General features: G+C 38.6%; 1 protein-coding gene across 1 annotated transcript in view; it reads right to left on the bottom strand.

The window, feature by feature from the left end:
• LOC107732504 (glutamate receptor ionotropic, NMDA 3A-like) overlaps positions 1-21,607 on the bottom strand; it is a 46,810-nt gene that overhangs the window by 13,082 nt on the left and 12,121 nt on the right. Inside the window, exons 2-5 of the mRNA XM_016543859.1 lie at positions 12,212-12,849; positions 4,380-5,472; positions 3,202-3,347; positions 456-571 (exon numbers count right to left, since the gene is read on the bottom strand). Coding sequence (XP_016399345.1) covers positions 456-571; positions 3,202-3,347; positions 4,380-5,472; positions 12,212-12,849 — 1,993 coding nt within the window. The remainder of the gene's footprint in view (positions 1-455; positions 572-3,201; positions 3,348-4,379; positions 5,473-12,211; positions 12,850-21,607) is intronic.

Below are 21,607 nucleotides of genomic sequence, written 5' to 3'. Positions count from 1 at the left end.
AGTGATGGTTTAGCCTTGATCATCTATCTAATAAAAAGCTGGCTCAAAGGCATAAGGGAAGCTTTTGGCAGATAGCAGGGAAAATTCCTATGCATGCAGTAGGAGATAACATCCGGATGAGAGGTGCGGACATGCCTGGGTGACTGCCATGAAACCCATCTACACCCTGTAATAGCTTTCTCTTATGAAATGACATATGTCAAACTTGACTTGCTTCGATTTGGAGGTAATTACAACAGCCTTGAGGTGAATTCATGGATGGATCTTAATGCGGGGGTGAATTCTAATAGTGTATCTGTAGAAAGTGTTAGAAACAAGTGTTAGGAAGTGTTAGAAGCCCTTTCAAAGAACAACTTCACAGATTTTTGTAAGCTAATATAATTCAATGTGGCATGGCCAGAGGTGCTAGACTCCTTAAAGAAAGCAATATGTCTCAGTGGCACAGGGGTCCTTACCTTCAATTGCAAACGGTTTTCCTACAGTCAGGAGTTTGCAGTCTGCATCTATAGACACCTCGTAGTCCAGCAAAGCTTTATCCATGATGAAGGCATCTAGCTGAGGGGGATCTGTCCTTCAACACACAGAGGAAGATAGTCAGAGATAAAAACAGAGATAAAACAGACACTGCCAGCCAAACTTATTGCTATACTGACTTTAAAAGTTGATTACAATAAGCCTGAACCAAACCCTGTAGCTATAAACTGCTTAAATCTTCTGGATTTAGTCAGATTTACTGAATAAAAAGTTATTTTTTTTGTGTACTATGTGTGTAACTTTCCCCCAGACATCTTATTTCAAACAATCTTTGAGTAGTTTGCTCCAGTATTTTGTTTCTTTATAGAAGCTTACATTGCAAAGATTGTTTCCATAAAGAGGTTTATAGTGTAACATTAATAAGGACAGCAAAATAAATACACACTGCTTTAGCTAATAACAATGGCTAATAATAGTGTTCAATGAAGCCAATTACAAAAATTCAGCATGGGTTACATCATCCCAAAAAGAAAAAAGAAAAAAAACATGCAAGTTTTAGCTTTCCCAAGGCAGATGAACTTCGAGTGGTTACAATCATCCGGGTTTAAATCGCGCTCAAATTGATTTGATTTTGACGCAATATTTACACTGAAGCTCGCAGGCGGCTATGGTAAGGGGCATGACATTTCCCGACCAGGCGCCGAGTGGTGCCAATCACAACACACACTGGCCCAGCTAACCAATCACAACACATTTCGTATTTCAGAAGGCGGGCCTTCATTTGATACAGGAACTATTTGAGCCGTTCATGCCAGACTGGGGAGAGAGGTGTTGTAATAATGTAAAATATGTGAAAAATAATGTGTTTTTCGAACAACCTAGTATGAGAGCCTTTTCTAGTACACCCCCAAAACAAAATCAAGACTTTGTAAAAGAGCATAATAGGACCCCTTTAAAAAACAAAAGCCCTAGAGCGTGACATCATATCCTGTTTGTTGTTTATCTCTGAAGAAATTGAATTCTCAATGTCTAGTGTGAGGCGATGCTTGCTCATCAGCTGACCTCCATTTTACCTCAAGTGTGACAGAAAATAAAGTGAAGGAAAATTTTGCAGGCTTTTTTTAGGGGGCTTGTCCTAAAAAAATCTCATCCCCAAGGATGGCTCCCAACTATGGCTGCGATCTCAACTCAAAAATGCTGACCATGCAAGGTGTCTCCTGTGAATGGAACAGAAGGATTTCTGACATGGAAGAAAACCACTGTCAGTCATAAAAGACAGGAAGGAAAGAAAACACCGCACTATGTGGGAGCCTGAATCTGAGGATGAATCGCTGTGTGTGTGTGTGCTTGCGCAGGCCTGTAAGCGATTGCTTGCCAGGGAGTTATCTGTTGTCTCAGAAGAAAACCTTTGGCCTCATTCAGCAAGTTTAGATTTGACTTGAGAGTGACTGCCTCTCTTCTCAGCTTGGAGTCTGCAGCAGTCCCTGTTCTTTCAGGGATGAATGGAAATCGAGATACAGACAGAAAGCCCGGAGAGCAGACACTTGTTGCTGTCGACTCCGTCTGTTTAAATCGAGTGAGCTGGATGGTGTGCATAATTCCTCATGAAAGAGGAATAATATTGACTGTGCATCATACAAAACAGATCCACAGCGGTATCAACAGCTCTTAAAAACTGATTGTTGGCCTCTTATTGTGACCCTATTTATTGTTGTAGTATACGCCTGAAGCTTTGGGCTGCTTGTTGTCTGTGTCTCCAGCAGCACTATGCAATTACCGAGCTCTATATCTCTTCAGGCTTTTTTCAAGATGCCTATCTCCTGTTAAAGCTTTATTTGTTTTCTTCATGTTGTGCTCAGGGCTCGAATTGAGGGGGGATGCCATCCCCCTTGTTGAAAAAAATGACAATAAGCATCCCCTCAGTAAAACCACCATCCCCCATTCCATCTCCTATTAGATGAATAATGTTGTATATTATGTAAATTATGTAAAATATATGCAAATGAAATATAAACATTCCCTTATTATGATAATTTACAAACTAAATAATGGCGATTGGCCAATCAGAACTCAATATTGTAACGAACTGCGTGCAAGTTTTCATCATTTTTCCACGCAAAATGTTTCAAAGGCACAACTTTTGACGTTCTTCAGAAAGACAACAGAAGGAATGATATTTTATTGATTAGAGTTTAAAGACATTCCCCTGACATAATATTTTGTATGTGTGACTGTGAGGGATGGAGAGATATTTATCACACCAGCAAGAGTGCTTTCCTGAATGTCAGCACGTGTGCGCGATCACAGATGTGCTATTAATTTTATGCAACAGTGCAGAGCAACACTGCGGTGTTTTGTTCCTGAATGAATCTGCTTTTGAACAAATCAAGTGAGCCAATGATTCACCAAAGACTGAAAAATCTGTTTACAATTCGACCACTGGTTGCGCTCCTGCTCAGCACCACTTGATTTTATTGAGTTAAAACAATGTGAATGTGTCTATGTGAGTGCGAGTTTTTAAGAAGATATCTTTTTAAATACACTTTATTGCAAGTGTTTTTCATTCAAACTAAAAAGGCTGTTTAGAAATTCAGTTTGATCATTAGATTTACCTCTCTCTCTCTCTCTCTCTCTCTCTCTTACCGTTATCTTTTCACTGGACTTTCCACCACTGGTATGTTCAAGAGCCTGTTATCTTTTGTTTCTCTCCTGGGTCTAAACACTTACTTGAGTGTAGAGACTCCATCCGGAGTGGTGGGCTTGTTGAAGCGCCTCATGTACTCGTGCATCTCAGGAAAGCTCTTTTTCACATAGTCCTCAGCACTGCTCTCTCGAACTGTGCCGAAGCGAAACCCCAGAGACGGGTGATGGAGCTTGAAAAGAGCAATGAAACATGAATTGATTGTGTGAGAAAAGTTTAAAAACATAATCCCAGCACAAAAATGTACCAGAAAAGTTCCATGGTACTACCATAGTTTTCTAAACCATAGTGCAACCGTTTTGTTTTTTTTTGGAAGAAATTAAAATAATACTTTTATTTAGCAAGGATGCATTAAATTGATCAAAAGTGCCGATAAAGACTTTTGTCCAAAAATGTCTTACAAATAAATGCTGTTCTTATGCACTTTCTATTCATCAAAGAATCCTGAAAAAATGTAAAATTTATTGAAAAACAAAACAGTTGCAATAAAATTTTACAATATTACTCTTTTTACTGTATTTTCAAATAAATGTATAATTTTACTTGCAAATCTACAGTACTGTGAAAAGTTTTAGGCACTTGTGTAAAAATGCTGTTAAAGTGAGGATGCTTTCAAAAATAATGTCATAAATAGAATTTATTTATCAATTAACTTCTATTGACTAAATCAAATCAACATTTGGTGTGACCACCCTTTGTGTTTTAAACAGCTTTTGTCCTTGGTACACTTGCGCATAGTTTTTCAGGTAGCTTTGCAGGAAGGTTTCTTCAAGCATCTTGGAGACGTTGCCACAGTTCTTCTGGATTTAGTTTGTCTCAGTATTTTTTAAATTTTTTTTCATATAATCCCAGACAGACTAAATGATGCTGAGATCAGATCTCTGTGTGGAGCACTGGCTGTTGTCAGACTCCTTATGTATACAAAAATCTCAATGGATTATTACAATTAAATGGCAAAAGGAATGTTTGGAAATGTAAACTGATATTTCCTACAGGCACACTACAGCAAAAGATAAAAAATAACTGACCCAAAACCTTTTTTTTGGTAAACATACTAATGGCCTAAGACTTTTGCACAGCAGTGTATATGTACAACATTTTTTTAGTAGGATACATATTACAACACAGTTTAAATAAATCACTGAACAAAAATATTTGTGTATTTTACCTCTTCAGTAATTTAGGATGAAATGCAGTGTTTTACCTTGACATCATGAATCCCTGACACCTCCTCAAAGGTCTTCTCCCCCACCATGACAGCTGCTAGGTTGGCTGTGTAACTGGACAGAACCAGCAGGCAAAATATGGCCCAAAGGTTCATGAGGAAGCGGCCCGTCCAGCACTTCGGAGTTTTACTGGCAACGGTCCGGCCAAACAGGATGGCGTAGCAGAGGTTCAGGGCAGATGAATAAGAAAAGACCCTGATGCGGTTGCGTCCGTGAGGAGTCATGCCAAACGGACTGTTCCACTCGTAAAGCGTGATGAAAAGAGCAGTGATATGCAGTGCCACAAAGATGCCCACCCACATGGACCAGTGAAGTGGCCACATGAAGGCACCGATGGGTGCAGCCGTGTCCTTGCTGCGCACCAGGATCCCCAGACTGGTGGAGAAGAAGGGGCTGGTGAAGTCTATCACTCGGCTTCGAGCGGAGTTGATGCTAAAGCTGGTGACGGCCATATCCGCCCTGCCACTGAGCAGGTCGCCCACCAACCCAGTCCATCTACCTCCTTTCCATGCCCCGTACTTTCCATCGCCTACGATGTAAAGGTCAAACTGGAAGTGCATGTCCTCAGCTAACTTCTCCAGCAGGTCGATGCAGTATCCATAGCAGCATTTCCGCATGTCATTTGGCAATGAACTGCTGTTGGTTTGCTCCAGCTCTCTGAACAGCTGGTTGAGGACTTCTGAGCTGTTGGTTTGAGGGTCAAGGCACAGTTGACCGGCCGGACATTGGCCCTCCTCGTCCACCTCCCGTGTGAACACAAATGGGTGCTCGACCAAGGTCACGACCCGCAATCTGCTCCCCGCCACTGGGAGTCCTGCTTGCCAGCGGCCGCCGGGCCTGATCTCTGGGCCGTCCTCCCGGTGGTGTTGGGCCATGCCTGGCCACAGGCCCTGTTCTTCCAATTCCAGACGGCCCGACTGCCAGCTTGCCACGGTCACCCAACTTGGCTGGCCCAGAGGGTCTCGCTGTAGACTCCATATGTGGAAGCGCTGGGAGGTAAGGACCCTGGAGAGGGAGCGCTGCACTCGCACCGGGCCTGTCAGCCCCGTGAAAGAAGTGTTCGACAAGAACCTGAGCACAGCAGGGACATGAGCATTGTGAGGGGAATATACTGTATATGCATCCAGCAAAAGCAAAGACAGTGATGAGATGACAGAGCAAAAAATTCTGCTGAATCTCTAGCAAACTGAATCCTACACATGAGCCAAGGGAGGTAACTAGTGAAAACAAGTGAAAGGAATAAAAGTAGTGTACAAAAGTGATACTAGATAGGAAATAGAGCAAGCAGTGAAAATAAAAAGCAATTTTAGTTATTTTAAGTTCATATACTGTTAATATTATTGATGATTTATTTTAATTGGTCTATATGGATTAAGTACAGTAATCCAGTGTTGCTGGCACTGTATCAAATATAACACAATAGGCTTTTGAGGAGAGTTTATTTGTACATCTCTCAATCATCATTGTATTGGACTATCATTATATGTTTTTCCCACCACAATAAAAACTGCAGAGCTTTGATCATAAAACTAAGAATTTAAATATCTTACAAAGACATATTATTGGGAGATATAGACTGACAACTGATATTTATATGCCTTTTTTTGTAAGTAGTCTGCTATAAAGTTATAAAAAATCTAATTGATTTAACTTACTAGCTGTCAGAATTTATCTTACTTTTTGTCCATATAAATAACAGCAACTGCACCAAATTGCATCTTTTTGAACAGTTTGGGCCTCTGAATAAAACTGAGGATTTTTTTCCTTCTTAAGTATGACCTCCATATTCTCCTATATATCATACTATATGAGTCATAAAGCCTGATCAAATATGATACACAACAAGAACAACAAAAAGCACATATCCAAACTTTTTTTTAGATTTTGTCTAAAGTTTCAATATACTGTTCCATTCAAAAAAAAAAAAAATCCTTACTATTATTTAATATTTCAGGCATTTATAGGTGATTCATTCAGAACCAATGAGTTTTTGTGGGTGTTTTACAAAACGTTTACATAAATTACATTTATCAAAACAAGACCAACTAAGAGTTAAAAATGTCAGCCTTGTGTGAAAATGTTATTTGCTCTGTCGATCGCATGCTTAAATAGAGCAGCAGAAGCAGCACGGGTTTGCACTCAGCGCTCAGGGAATCTGCATCTCACAGGCATGGCACGTTTTGTTGAATGACCACAGAGAACAGCCTCTGTTTCACAACACGTGCTTACAAATGCAGACATAAGGTGCAGTTTACCATTTTTTGTGTAACTGATGATTTAAATCTATCACTGTATGAGCGACAGAATACGTGGAACACTAAATCCATGAAGCAACAATATGGCCATTTATAAAGAATGATCTTGCTTCATTAAAAAAAAATATATATATTTTACATATACAGCATATTAGTGCTGTCAAACGATTAATCGCGATTAATTGCATCCAAAATAAAAGTTTTTGTTTACAAAATATATATATATATATTATACACAAAATATATATTATTATGTATATATAAATACACACACATGCATATATATATTTAAGAAAATATGTTTTGTTTATATATATATTTATACATTATAATATACATATACCCCCTTGCATACTAAATGAAAATTACACCTCTAGACGATCTTGTCTCACTGTCATAGAAAAAAGTGCCACAATAGTCACTTAGTGCCCTCGGAAATAAAAATTTAGTGCATGGTGTGTCTGCTAAGAATTAAATGATTATTTCTTATTCAAGCGCACCAGCTATGTATATATTCAAAGCAGGAGAAAAGAATAAGAACAGAAGAAGATATAAATCACTCTTGAAGCACACTGAAGTTCAAGGGTTTCTTCAAAGGCATATGGACAGAAGGGCAGGATTATGACCTGAGTAACCTGAATCACACTAAATCTTTTGAACCAATATATGACCTTTGACAGCCCGTGTGTTTAACTGCTGAGCTGCCACCATATCAGTTCTGTTAACATCCATCAGAGAGTAGTAAACAAACAAATAAATAAATAGAGCATGGTTTATAGGTGAATAACCCTCTATGCTGCTCCGAATATTAGACTCTTGTGCTGTTCTGCATAGATCACATAATTGTGATTCCTTACACAGCCTAGCCACACTGCTTTTATGGCAGAATGTATGCCATGGATTAGTTCAATGATCGATTTTTGTCAATAAATCAGCTGGGGATGTAGAGTAGTCAAAGGGCTGCTGGGCAATGTCTGGGTCACAGAGGGAAGATGAAAAATCCCAAGTGAAAGAGGCTTGTGATGTGTGGCTAAATGAGGCCGTAAATGATATGCACTCTGTGTGACCATAACTCCACACTTTCATTAAAACTGAGCAGAACAGAGAAAATAAAACCAGAAAAAATTGATTGCCTGGATCATTAATTTCTCCTGATAGCCCTGAGTTTGACCCGTTGAGAACACTTGATCTGGTGTGAAAGCAGAAGTTAAAAGACAGGAGATAATGTGTTAGCAATTGCAACAAAGCTGATTTCCTTACTGAGATTTCTTTCCGTGTGACTATTATTAAATGTTCAGAAAGCATTAGCACAGCAGAGGAACAATAATCCCTGTGTGTGTTGTGTTGTTTTCAGATTCTCACATGGAATGTGTTTAGACCTATTGCTCGAGTGTTACACTCATTTCTCAAAGCAAATACATTTATTAATATGGGGTTGGAGGGGGGATCTCACACTGTGAGGTGAATATTAAAGATTACATCACTGCTTTCAATCCAGTGGAAAATCTCAGGGGTCCACTGTCACACATTTTTTAAAAAGTTTACTTATCTGAGCAAGACTCATATAACAGCGGAACTTTAATCTTACATCTGAAGGTGCTTTGCTCTTTTTTTACCACGAAAAAAAAAATCTCATTTGTGGAAGTGAGCAGATAGGTAAGTAAGGCTTCTTCCAGCCTTCAGTGATAAGAGTTCTCCAATCGTGTGCACAGGGACTTGATCACAACAATCCAAGAAAACAATCCAAGAAAACTCTTTGTTTTCCAGTTATATACACCTTAAATTTTTTCGAAGGGGAACATCAAAACTCTAATTCTTAGTACTAACTTCCAAACATCAAAAAAGCTTTTTTTAAATATTTAAATATATGTTAAATCGACAGTGGAACTTTTTGCTATGCAAATAGATTTTTAACCCTTTTTTATCACTAAGTATATATAAAATATATGTATATTGATTTTGACTGCACTGACTAAAATGGCCTGCACTGGATGAGAAGAGAACTCGAACTGAACTGAGCTGAATAATGACACTACTGTCTTCTGTAGAGCTGCTACAGAAAATACTTTTACAATAATAAAAGCAGCATGAATGAATGATTCCATTTAATTTTTCATTAAGAAATTGTGCCATTTATTTGTGAAAATACTACCAAATCAAAATAATAATAATAATTACTTCTTTGTTTTTATCTTGAATGAGAAATTGTAAATATTTAGTCCCTCGGGATCTACACAACGATCTCTGTATTCTGTGATACTAATAGACAAGCCTCCCACAGCCTCTTCCACTAACACAATGCATCAAGCTGAGAGGCAGTGTACAGCAGGCTCTGTGAACTCCTGACAATGACCCGGACACTGGCATTGAAGATGAAGAAAGAGCCTGGCGACCTGAATGCAGAAAGCTTTTTGTCCTGTTTATGGAGGTCAGTCAGTGAAGAGGACACAGAAGTGTCACGAATGGCTTCCACATTGATGCGAATGCATCGTGTAACTGCTAACTTGACAGTTTATGTAAATGCACACAAGGATATGGTTTTGATTAAGGAGGTATAAATGTATGGAAAACGTCTCAGGTTACTTATGTAACCATGGTTCCCTGAGTAGGGAACGAGACACTGCGTCCTCTAGGGGTCGCTATGGGGGAACGCCTCGTAGTGACCCGTGTCTGAAGCATACATTGAAAAAACACCAACTCGTTGGCCGGCGACAGCCATGACGTCACTACCGGTGCGACTATAGTATAAATAAGCGCCGGGAGCACACATCATTCAACTACCACGAGGACAGCCCATGGAGCGAGGAATCCAACTCCTCAGAGAGGATTAACGCTCAAAAGAAACCACCATACTCACAATAACCCTCAATGGTGAGGGGAGCGATGCTTCCAGTGTGTCAACAGAGACACACTAGTTGAGTGGAGTCCAATGTACCGGGGTCTAAACCAACTCAGATAAAAGGGAACGAGATCAATAACGCGTAACCCTTACCATACAGGATTTTAGAAAAGTGGGCAAAGCATAACGTGCACACTTACCACTTATGTGGATTTTAGAAAGTGGGCAAAGCATAACGTGCACACTTACCAGCTATGTGGATTTGAGAAAGTGCGCAAAGCATAACGTGCACACTTACCACCTATGTGGATTTCCCTCTTTCCTCGAAAAGAGAGACAAACGAGAGCGGAGCTTTTTCCCTTGGAAAAAATGCTCGCAGTGCACGCCGATTGCCCCCTCGGAGGCATCGCGTGCGTGCTCTTCTCCCAAACAAATAACGCATAGATCGTGTGTGTCATCAGATGTTAAACAACGTCAACATGGATGCTCACATCCTTAAATGCTTTGCTAGTGCTCGCCATAATGAGATGAATAGAGATCGCTCTTACCACAGAAATGCACGCTTCAAACAAAACAGTCAATGAAGACGAAGAAGAGAATGATGTGTGCTCCCGGCGCCTATTTATACTATAGTCGCACCGGTAGTGACGTCATGGCTGTCGCCTGCCAACGAGTTGGTGTTTTTTCAATGTATGCTTCAGACACGGGTCACAACGAGGCGTTCCCCCATAGCGACCCCTAGAGGACGCAGTTCGAAGTTCCCATGAAAGGGAACACCCCTGAGTCAGTTAATTGCATTTTAAAGTCTCCGGTGGCTCCATCAGGAAAATAACTTTAAGATATAAGACCATACTGTGGCCGAAACAGAATATTCCTGTTACTTAATACTAGAGGCTGGAATACTAATATAGCCATTTTTCTTGGAGAGTATTTACTACCTTATAATTCCCTTAATGTAAAGCATGCTTAATATGTCTGCACACATTAATGACTAAAGGTGAATTTAAAGCTTGAACTGACTGCACTGTGTGATCAGATAACAAATTAATTCTTGATTACAAGATAAGATAACATTTTAAAATATTGACAGTGTTGGAGTTCATTTAAAACTGTAGCTGGATAAACAACAAGATACACATAATCGACAGCAGTTAAGCCACGATAAAGCAACACTTAATAAAATAGTTAGTAAGAATACTAAAAAAACATACTGAAAATAATTTGAATAATTTACTCTTTGAATAATTTACCATTTAAAGGGGTCAACGAAACACACAGCGTCTTCACAACATGGTGGCGGCAGCAACAATAAAGTTATGCCTCCTTTTTTTGCGTGAACATTTGGGCGGCGTTATGCAAATCTTGACATCTTAACTTTTATAAAGAATATCTCTTTGGATTCGAGACTTTAGTCTTTGCAACTTTACAGATCTTCTTTATGCACCAAGAGCTTGTAACACTTCAAAGAGAAAGGAAAAATTTAAATCGCATCATATGACCCCTTTAAAAAAAAAATACAATTATATACTGTATATCAAAATCCATAACATGAAAAAAAAATGTTTAGAAGATTGTATGAAATTAAAAAGCTTTATACTGGGTTTCACATAACAGTTATAAATAAAAAAGAGCTCTGTATCAAATGTAAACCATTAGCAGTGACATTTTGCAGCAAAAAAAGTCTGGATTATATGTCTGCTCACTGCATCCTTAAATTGATGTGTCATGACACAGTGCTTTAATTTTTGGTTTGCATACAATAGTGTGACCTATGATATTTGACTCTTTGAGACACATACATTTTAGTACATAAGACTGCACAGTTATTTCCTTCACTAATGGCTAATTCTGAGACAATCTCCAGATTCCCTGTAGATAATTGAGTTTGAAGGCCAGGGTTCCATAAGCCACATGTCACATGCAAATTCCACATTAATAAGAAATGTGAAAGATGGTAAATGGGGTGAAAAATGTGTGCTTTAATTTTCAATTTGAATAGGCTGCACACACGTGTAACCTATGGCATTTGACTCTTTAAGACATATACATTTGAATAAATAAGACCATGCATAGATGTTTCTTTTGCTAATGACCTATTGTGATACAGTCTCCAGCTTTATTGTGAATAACTGGACTTTAATGCAATGGGTTCACATAAGCCACACGCTTGTCAAATAATGACACACTAATCAGAAATGTGAAACATGATAAATGGGGGGTACCTCTGCAATATGTGTGCTTTAATTTTCAGTCTGCATAGACTGCACATATTTCTGTAAACTATGACATTTGACTCTTTAAGTGGCATAAACTTTAATAAATAAACAGTACGTAGTTATTTTCTTCGCTAATGTCCTATTCTGACACAATCTCCAGCTTTATTGTGAATAACTGGGCTTGAAGGTCATGGGATCATATATAACCCGCACACGTGTCACATGAAAATTGCACACTAATCAGAAATGTGAACCATGGTAAGTTGGGGGGTACCTGTGCACAATGTAGCCTATTAGTTATAATGTGACATAAACAAAATTGATGTAGCATTACTAAATGCTACATCACTGTTGTTTATGTCTCATTATAACTAAAATGGCTTGTTACTTGAAATTGTACTCTGTTTGTGAATTGTGGTACTGTTATAAAATGTAGCTAAATAATAGCATTGCTACGTAATAAGCTACTTAGCTTTAAACTGTTATACTTGTATGCTTACCTGGCAAGGTATTGTCCAGAGGAGGGCAACTCATGTTTATTGGGCTTGTCGAAGCAGTTCACCATGTTCTGGATGAGAGCCAGGTCTGGTCTCACCATGGTCGCAGCATATACAGCCCTGCCAATGAGCTGCAGGGTATCTCTAATGTAGAAGTTCAGAGGCTTGCGATTCACTTCCCCATAAGCCAGAAGACCCAGGGGAGAGCCAATGGAGTGAAGAGAATCCAGACTAAGTGGATATCCCATGATCCAATGCATGGGGGGCAACGCAATGCTCAACTGGTGGGCGCTGTGCAGCACTCTGGCTGTACATTCAGGGTCGGAGCCAAAAAGCACCACAGAAGACGCCGGAGCAGAAGGAGTCCTGCCGAGGAGCTGCGAGAGGAGCTCCATCACCTTGTCCTCGCTCAAGTTTTCCTCCAGTCTGGACAGGTTTAGGGTCTCCCACAGGTGCCAGTGGGCTCCATTCAAGCCCAGATGGCCGTGCTGTTCAAGCTCTTCCAGCATTCCTGTGTTCCCACCTCCCAGACAAAGAATGGCCGCTCCACCCTGCCAGCCTCCCTTTAGCAACACCGCCAACAGCAGCTCCGACAGTCCTAAAGGGGACGTATGTGTCATCATCTGTAAATGGAAGCGGTTCTGAAAGCAAACATATACAGTTAGGTCTAGGGCTGCACGATTAAGCGAAATAAAACCAAAACCGTGACATGGCTATTATCAAATAGAAAAAAGTGCAATTTAATTAAATAAATATATGCAGCGTGTGTTCCAGTCTAAAGCACGGCACTGTGTTTTGTTACACACGAACAGCTCATGATCCGGTGTTTTCAGTGTTTCAGAGCTGCTCGGTTCACAGGAAATGCTGCTCCACATGAACTTTTGAGTTTTGGGTGCTTACAATGTGCATTTATGGACGTAACATGCACCAACCATCTTTCCACACTTGTAATGAGAAGTGCTTATAAACCAGCTGTTGTTGAGCTCGATCGGTTTCCGGGTCATAGGATGGAGGACGGAGGAACGAGGGAACAAAGAGGGATATTGAGAAGCACCCCAGGAGTTTTGCAAACCTGCCTAAAGGGTTAGTTCACCCCAAAATGAAAATTCTGTCATTAATTACTCACCCTCATGTTGTTCCAAACCCGTAAGACCTTCGTTCATATTCGGAACACAAATTAAGATATTTTTGATGAAATGTGAGAGCTCTCAGACCCTGCATAGACAGCAACGCAACTGTAATGTTCCCAGGTCCAGAAACGTAGTAAGGACATCGGTAAAACAGTCCATGTGACATCAGTGGCTCAACTTCAGTTTTGCGAAGCTATGAGAATACTTTTTGAGCGCAAAGAAAACAAAAATAACAATTTATTTAACAATTCTTCTCCCCCGAGTTACGTCTTCCTCCATTTTGGAGAGTACCCAAGAGTGTAATCGATGTAATCAGCGTTGTTTACGTTCGGAGGAGAAAGCACGCGCATGAACGTAATCTGCGTAATCAGCGTTGTTTATGCTTAGGGGAAAGCGTGCGTATATGTCAGATTTAATCAAAAATATCTTAATTTGTGTTCCGAATATGAACGAAGGTCTTACAGGTTTGGAACGACATGACACAGGTGTATCCTTTGCGGAAGTGTTTTTTATCGGAAAACCTAACGGACGTATAAATTCTTCTCTCCCTTCACATCTGTTGTAATAATTTACATTTATATTTTACCTTTGCAGTTCAAATAAACCATACATGTCATATATTTCAAACAGGGCATCTTGCTTTATTAATATTTATTATGAATGTCTTAAATAACAAACTTTAACAACATAAGGGAAGATCCCTTTAGCGCAGCTGATGACGCTTTGAAGTGACACTAAAGGGAGCGAAGATATATAATTTCACTTTATTCAATTCCTCCAACCTCGCATTTTTTCCTTGCGTCCTTCCCTAGCATCCTGAAGGGGTGGAGCTAAGACGCGAGGAAAGGAAGCAAGGATGCACAAATAAGAATTGAGAAGCACCCCTGGAAGGCCACAGCCCTTCAGAGTTTAACTTCAACCCTATAAACACACCTGATGCAGCTAATCAGGCTTATTTGAAAACTACATGTGTGTGTTGGAGCAGGATTGAAATTTAAGAAATTAAACAGCCATAAATATTTTAAATAGTAATTTAATTGTAATAAAGTTGCACTGTAAAATATTTGTATAATATTTTTAATACTCATATTTTATTTTAAAGAAAAATCTAACAATAGTAATATTTCTCATTTTGTTTCATATATTAATTTAGTAATAATAATAATAATAATAATAATAATCAATAAACAACAACAACAATATTATTATTATTATTGTCATATTGATACAAATTTTTGGCCAAATAATACAGCCCTACAAACAAGCCTAGAGCATTTTGAATTGCAAATACAATTTTTATAAGTAAGAAAAAAACACAAGTGCACCAAACATATAGACACACACACACACACACACACACACACACACACACACACACACACACACTGCAATCACAATTTGTATTAAAAATAAATAAAATCGCAATTAGATATTTTGCAATTAGATATTTTAGTTAGGTCTTCACACTGACTCATCAAAACAAAAAACAAACCTCACGATAAAATACAGATATCTTCAGGATGCAAATGCATATTGTATTCCCTAATGACTATACTTTTGAATAAGTAAGAGGGAAGTCTTGGGAGAGTGTTAGATCTCCCGTAACTTCCATCTCCCAAAGCTGCCTTATAGGCAAATAGAGGAATATATTACTTACTCTGAACTTATGATGACCTCATACTCAAGAACACTGAACACAACTCTTGTTTTGATGCAATCTTGGAAACATTTGAATCACTTGAATAAAAACCAGACACTAAAACAGTGAGGAAGAGCCGTCAGCTATCATCTGAAATAGCTCCTGGCCATCTTTACACAGACACTCTGCTGTTTTTGATGTGGACTGACAGGGAGGCGTGCATGAATGTGCTGTGAGAGTGAAAAATCGGATGCTTGGGTGCTCTGAGGGGGAGAGCGACTGTTTGAACCTAGTTGGGTGCCGCCTGCGAGTGAGCAGCACAGGGCTGCGGCGCTGAAGAGGAGTCCCCACGCAAAGTTAAAACCTGTGTGACTAGAATAACATTACCGCCAGCGGCTCTGACACGCGTGCGTCCCTGTGACTTTCACTGCTACTTAAAGCACATGAATTAGAGCACACTGACAACTCCATGCGGTGATGCCAAAACCGGATAAATTTAAAGGAAAAAGATTAAAACACGCCAATCATTTGGTCTCAAAGTTCTGCTCTGCTGAAACAAAAGAATAAGGCTTAAAAAAATAGAAATGGACCAAGGGGGTCCCAGGGTTGTGCTGTGTACATATGGGAGCTAAGATAAGAAGAGAGAACGGGGGCAGGCTTATCTTTTATTTACCAGTAAATCCAGGTGATGCCAGGTGAATAGCAAACAAACAAGCAAACAAACAAACACCTTCTATGTGAAGGCAAACTTTCAGCCTTGAGGCCTCTCATTGCTCAATCGATCTGAAAACAGCTGCTCCTCCAAACAATACCTGCGCCCAGTAGGTCTTTACCCTTCTCACGTCTAAATGGATCCACAAGCTGACAGCATCTGAGCAGCATGAGCAGTTTGATTTGTTCTCTCCGTCTTGGAAGTTTAGCGGGAAATGTCTATTTCCATTTCCACTTTTCCCACACCTTGCGAGCAATTTTCACAATCTGTCTTAACACCAGGGGGAATTAAATAGGTGCTGTTTTTTTTTACCTGACATCTCATAAATGGTTCAAATGCTGAGTAACATTTCATTAATATCTAACACAGCAACATACAGGTTTTGCAGACCTAATACAAAAAGTAGTTTGGCCATCAAATTATTGTGCAGGTGTGGAGGACGGACCTGCTGAATCTATCTGTCACTCTCACACAGCGACGGCACCTGATCCATAAACAACCCATAATTGAGCAGAGAAATTGGAAATTACTGCCTATCTTCCTGAAACAGACGGCTAAACTCTAGTAAAACCCAATGATTTCTGCTCTGATAGTTGATGAGTTTGTGAGGTACCTAACTTTGAATTTATGGTCTGTTTTATACCTTCTGCATTTAATTTTCATTTTATGAAATCTACTATTTCATCAGAATTAAAGGCTGATTTCGAATGGCTATTAATGGTAAAAGATGTTTTAAAGTTAACAGAAGCAGTGCTTTGATGCAGTGCTTTAATAAAGATGAATTTAAAGACCAATTTCCTGAGGCAAGACGTTTGCAATGCTAAAACCATGCTAAAATCTTCTCTGAGAAGAAGCCAAATAAAATAAAATCTAAACCTTGTCAAACTTAATAATTCAGTAATTGGTTTATGGGCAACTAGTCAACCATCCTGTCTCATCCCTACTCTGTAATCAACTTTTGGTAGTTCTTCATCTTCTTAGTTCCACAATGTTGTGCCAAAGTGCTTTAATGTCGTAAAGAAAACTGCTTATCTAGATATAAAATTCTGCCTCACAATGTTTTGAGGAAAGAAATATGATGGCAGAGAGAAATGTGAGGGAAAGATACATCAATACTGCTTCTCCTCTATTAAGAGTGACAGTAACTTAATTAAGAAAGACCACTGTGGGAACCGGTAAAGATTTGCCAACATGAATGATTTTGAAACACTTACACAGGCTTGCAAAAAAAAAAAAAGTTTAATTACGAATGAAAATGAGGCTCTCTTTAGGCCTCTGACTGACATCTGAAGAGGATCATGTGGGGATAAAGAAGTGATTTATGCAATATATCATTATACATATAAATTGTTTTGGGTATTATGACCTGAGGAGTGATTTATGCTTATGTATCTACACTATTTATGCAAATTAGTCTATAAAAAAGTATTTAGCATAATTAAAAAGGGTGAGCAGCTTATATATGTGATGTCAAGAGTAGCTATCATGCTTCATAAATTGTTCATGTGGCTTGAAAGCGATGCTTTCAGTCTGCCATACTGAGTGGCGTCCCCTCTGTGTTTAGTTAGCCACATCATTAGGCATAAGCGTGTCTTAGCAAATGTGTGACATCCCAAGTCTCAAACTGCACCCGAAGCTCACTTCAGCATCAGATAAGCAGAGAGATGGCAGCTCTTCATAATCGCTGCATTATCATCAAAGTGCTTCATGTCTTGTTTTACATTTCTGATCTGCTATGATAATTAAAAACATGAAAGAAAATAGAAACTTTTGATGCACAGTGTCCACTACTAAAACGCATAAAACCTCCTTCATATTCATGACATGTGTCATGTCATGATTATGAAGGTGTCATGTCAGTCTTATGCACACCCCTTCAAGTAAAGTGTTACCATATCAAATTTTTAACCAATCAAAATATGATGTAATATCCAAGCCATCACGGTTGATGACGGTGGACCCTTACCGATTATGTATGACTGTCTTCTTGATCTATTCATAAAAAAAAGTAGACAAAAAGTACCCTGATGACCTACTACTAAAATCCACATCTGACGGGCACTTTACAGTCCCATAAGGCGACAGGAGAGGATTTGTGAATAGCAGTGAGGTGACACAACTGATGCTGTAGGTCACATAACAACGACAACAAGATGAATGTACTACATTTGGATTACATTCATACTACACACATTTATATAGAACATATTTTTTAATTGTTCACAAGGGAAGTACTTATTCAAAAGTGCCTACTTTGAAGGAATGCAATTATAGATGAAGACTTTGTGTTTTTTATTTATGACAACGTAAATTCAACATGGCTGATGAAAGTGGTGAAGCACAAAGCATCACTACAATGTCTCCCTTCACTGGGCATTTATTTGAGAATATCCATTAAGCTCTACTATGAACATTTCTTATATTCTATATTATAATAGGATAATTAAATAATATTATGCATAATTATAAAACGTATTGTATTTTGTTTTTATATTTTGTAAAACTGCTATAAGAAGATCCAAAAAAGATGATGAATTATTACACTTTTATGGTAAAGAAAGATTAATTATTATTTATTGATTTAGCTTTGTGCTGTAATAATTTTGCATTATAAGGTTAATCAATTGCTTTATGGATTTGGTATGAATAGGGATAATCAACTGCACTGAGATCAGAATGCTACAAAATGCTATGTGTCAAAAGCTGTGACTAAAACTGCACTTTAATTTTCTTATCTGAACTGTGCATATGTGTTACAGGAATCAAAACTTTATATGGTGTAATGAAAAGGAAACCAAAGCCAAGAAACCCAAAGCTCAGCTCTTTTAGCAGCTGCCAGTGTGAGCATTTTGCCCCAAACTGTGATTGTTTTCCTCTCCAAGGGTGTAAAGTGTTTTTTTTCCCTTGTTACTGCTGCTTGTTACATTTTTTCTGTGTATATCACTACATCACTGTCCTGTGTGCACCGCTGCGCCCAGTTTGCATCTGAAGTATAATGGTATTTCTGTGTTATTTTGTTTTCCTCTCCAAGGGCAGAAAGTTTTTCTTTTTTTTTTTTTTTTTACTGCTGCTGGTTAAATATTATGTGTATATCACTACATCACTGTCCTGTGTGCACCACTGCGCCCAGTTTGCATCTGAAGTATAATGGCATTTCCGTGTTATTAAATGTTAGCTGCCTAGACTATGACCTGTTATTAGTCTTGATAACATTTCCAAATCTTGTTTGCTCCACAGTGACCCTAATATGACACTGCAAAAATGTCCCATTCCGTGAGTGAAAGGAAAGCCCATAAATGTATAACTCCATAGGATAGAAAACAGCACTGTAATGAGGCTTTGAAATCAAAATATTTTTTTTTACACTTTATAATAGGAGCGATCACTCACATTAGGCCTGGTGAATAGTGCAATGTGCACTCCCACTGGGCGATAAAGTAATATTTGAAAATGAAAGCCATTTGGGGAAATGTGAGTTTATGAATGAGGTGATTTACCAAATGATCCTGTCCAAATTCACCAGAACCGAATCTTAAACATCCAGCAGCGCACGCCAGAGGAATGGGCCCTCTGTGAAGGTGCGAAAGCTGTCAAAGAGCACAACATTAAGTTTAAACAATTCTTTGGACATTAGTTTGACGTATTACTCGAGAAATTAGATTACTATCATAAAGCTTCATCATCTATTACTTTTTCTTTAAATGGAAAGTGCTACAAAGGCTGGCAAAATATGCGTGGCTGCCTGCTTGGGAATTAGATATACTATTTCAGATATTCCAACAGTGAACTTTAAAATGTCTTTTGCAGCGGCTTTTCGTGCAAAGAAATTTACAGTTCATTGCAAAGACGGTCCTTGAGGAGCTGTGATTTAGAGCTGTGCTTAAGGCCGTAATGTTGACAAAGCAGGATTGCGCTCTCAGTATCTCTCAAAGGTCTGGGTCATCCTCACAAGGTTTGGTTACAGGCTCTAAAGTTGTATTTAAAGAAGGATGTTATTCTGCCTCCATGCACCAAACAGTAAAGAAAATATAAAAAATAACCGACTCATCTGCCCTACACCCATCTACCATTGTTTGGACCAACAGGTAGCCCCGCCCCAACCTGTTGTCATTGGCTGAATCAGAAACTGGCATGTTGGACTGCACTACAGTTTTTACACTTTTTTAAACTACTTATTGTTGTGTCTGCAAATTTAATTGGGATAGAAAATATTTTATCCCCTTTACCAACATTTTTAAATACACATTTTACTATTTTAGGACACTGTGATGGGAAAAAAGTACTTACAAAATATATTTGACATTTTTAGTTCTTATCTTAATTATGTAATGACACTAAAAGTTAAAATTCAATATAACAGAACACTGATAAAAAGGAATTTAGTATCATAATTAGATACCTTTGGGAAAGTTATCTAAATAATTATCTAAAGACAAAATAAAAGTATAATGAAAATCTAATTATATGTTCCTGCTGCTCATCCAAAAAGTGGCTACTTAATTGACTTTTGTTAAGTCAGCCTGATAAGAAAAGGTTAACGTTAACTTTTCTGTTTAATTGTAACAAGTTTGAATACTATTAGTGTTCTGATGGCCAGACGAGATCTTTTCAGCAGATATAAAACGGACACAGATTAGCTGCCTTCCCACTGGCCTCTGACACCTCTACCAAAATAAGTTCCTCAGTTACAGTAAATCTACACATAAAGTATGCGTGGGAGCAATTTTTTCAAACCAACATGCTCTGAATCCTGAATTTTCACACTCTCTGGAACAGTGTTCAAAAATCCTTTTACTGTGGTGCATATAAATGTACAGAGCCGTGTTAAACTTTCAGATTGCTAAGAAGTTCATTAGCATTACTTCCATGAGTCGTGCGCTGCATTTTGCTCAATTAGCAAGGAAAGCACTAGGCAGCGAGAGCTGCCATCCACAGTCAGCCTGAAGTGCACTGAAATCCTCTCTCTGTACAGCCTGGCATATGCAGCCCACTCGGCCCAGCCTCATCTAGACGCTTCGTATGCAAAGCTGCTCTCAGAATGTTGACTGATAGCATTTGAAATGTGCAAAGGACATCACAAGTAAAGAGTAATCTTTTTGAGCTTTATGCAAAAATATCTTCACTGAAACACATTATCTGATTCAAAGCCAGGCCGGTGGTATGCCTGCTCCACGGTGGGCTTCAGAAAAGATCCTAGTATATGATGCATGACGCGTAATGTGTCCCAGGATTAATGACATGCATAATTATCCATTAATAATTGATACAATTTTAATTAACTTGAGGATAAATTTATGATTTAAGTAACCCTTTTAAGCCTGACCCATGAAACGTTGCTACAAGTCAGTTGATGGTAATAAACTATGATATAATAAACTATTATATAAAAGATATAAACTGACTTTATTATTGCTAATGGTTGAAAAGCCAATTATGATGATGGCCTGTGATAAAATGAAAGGAATTAACAAAATATTGTTAGTTCTATGAGTGTCTTTCAATTTAAAACCACAGCTTTACAACAGCTGCTTTTAAGCTCATGTTCCAATTCCTCAGTTTTGGAAAGAGCCGTAGCACCTCTCTGTGTCATCACTGAATTTCCCTAATCCAAAGACTATTGGTCTGTGCTTTGCAGATAATGATGATTTCATGCTTGGATCAGTCATCCCTTTTCAAGTTCTGGTTGACATTTACATGGTTTCTGCTCAGAAAGAATAACATTTTGCAATCGATGTCTGAACACGACAGGCCTGAATCCTCCCGGGAGGTCGGGATGCCAAAAAACAGAGTCTGTTGGTGGGTGGAAATTTATCAGGCTGAGGCGAAATGAAGGCCTCTGTTTGATGGCTTTAGGAAGAGTATAAAACTCTGGAACAGGACATATGAATGTAAAGATAATCTAAAATTCAGCAAAAAAG

This window comes from Sinocyclocheilus rhinocerous, unplaced genomic scaffold (genome assembly GCF_001515625.1).
Source record: "Sinocyclocheilus rhinocerous isolate Xijiao unplaced genomic scaffold, SAMN03320098_v1.1 scaffold2053, whole genome shotgun sequence".
Classification (NCBI taxonomy): Eukaryota; Metazoa; Chordata; class Actinopteri; order Cypriniformes; family Cyprinidae; genus Sinocyclocheilus; species Sinocyclocheilus rhinocerous.
The sequence above is the reverse complement of the archived record's forward strand: the minus strand, read 5'-3'. Positions and strand labels throughout refer to the sequence as shown.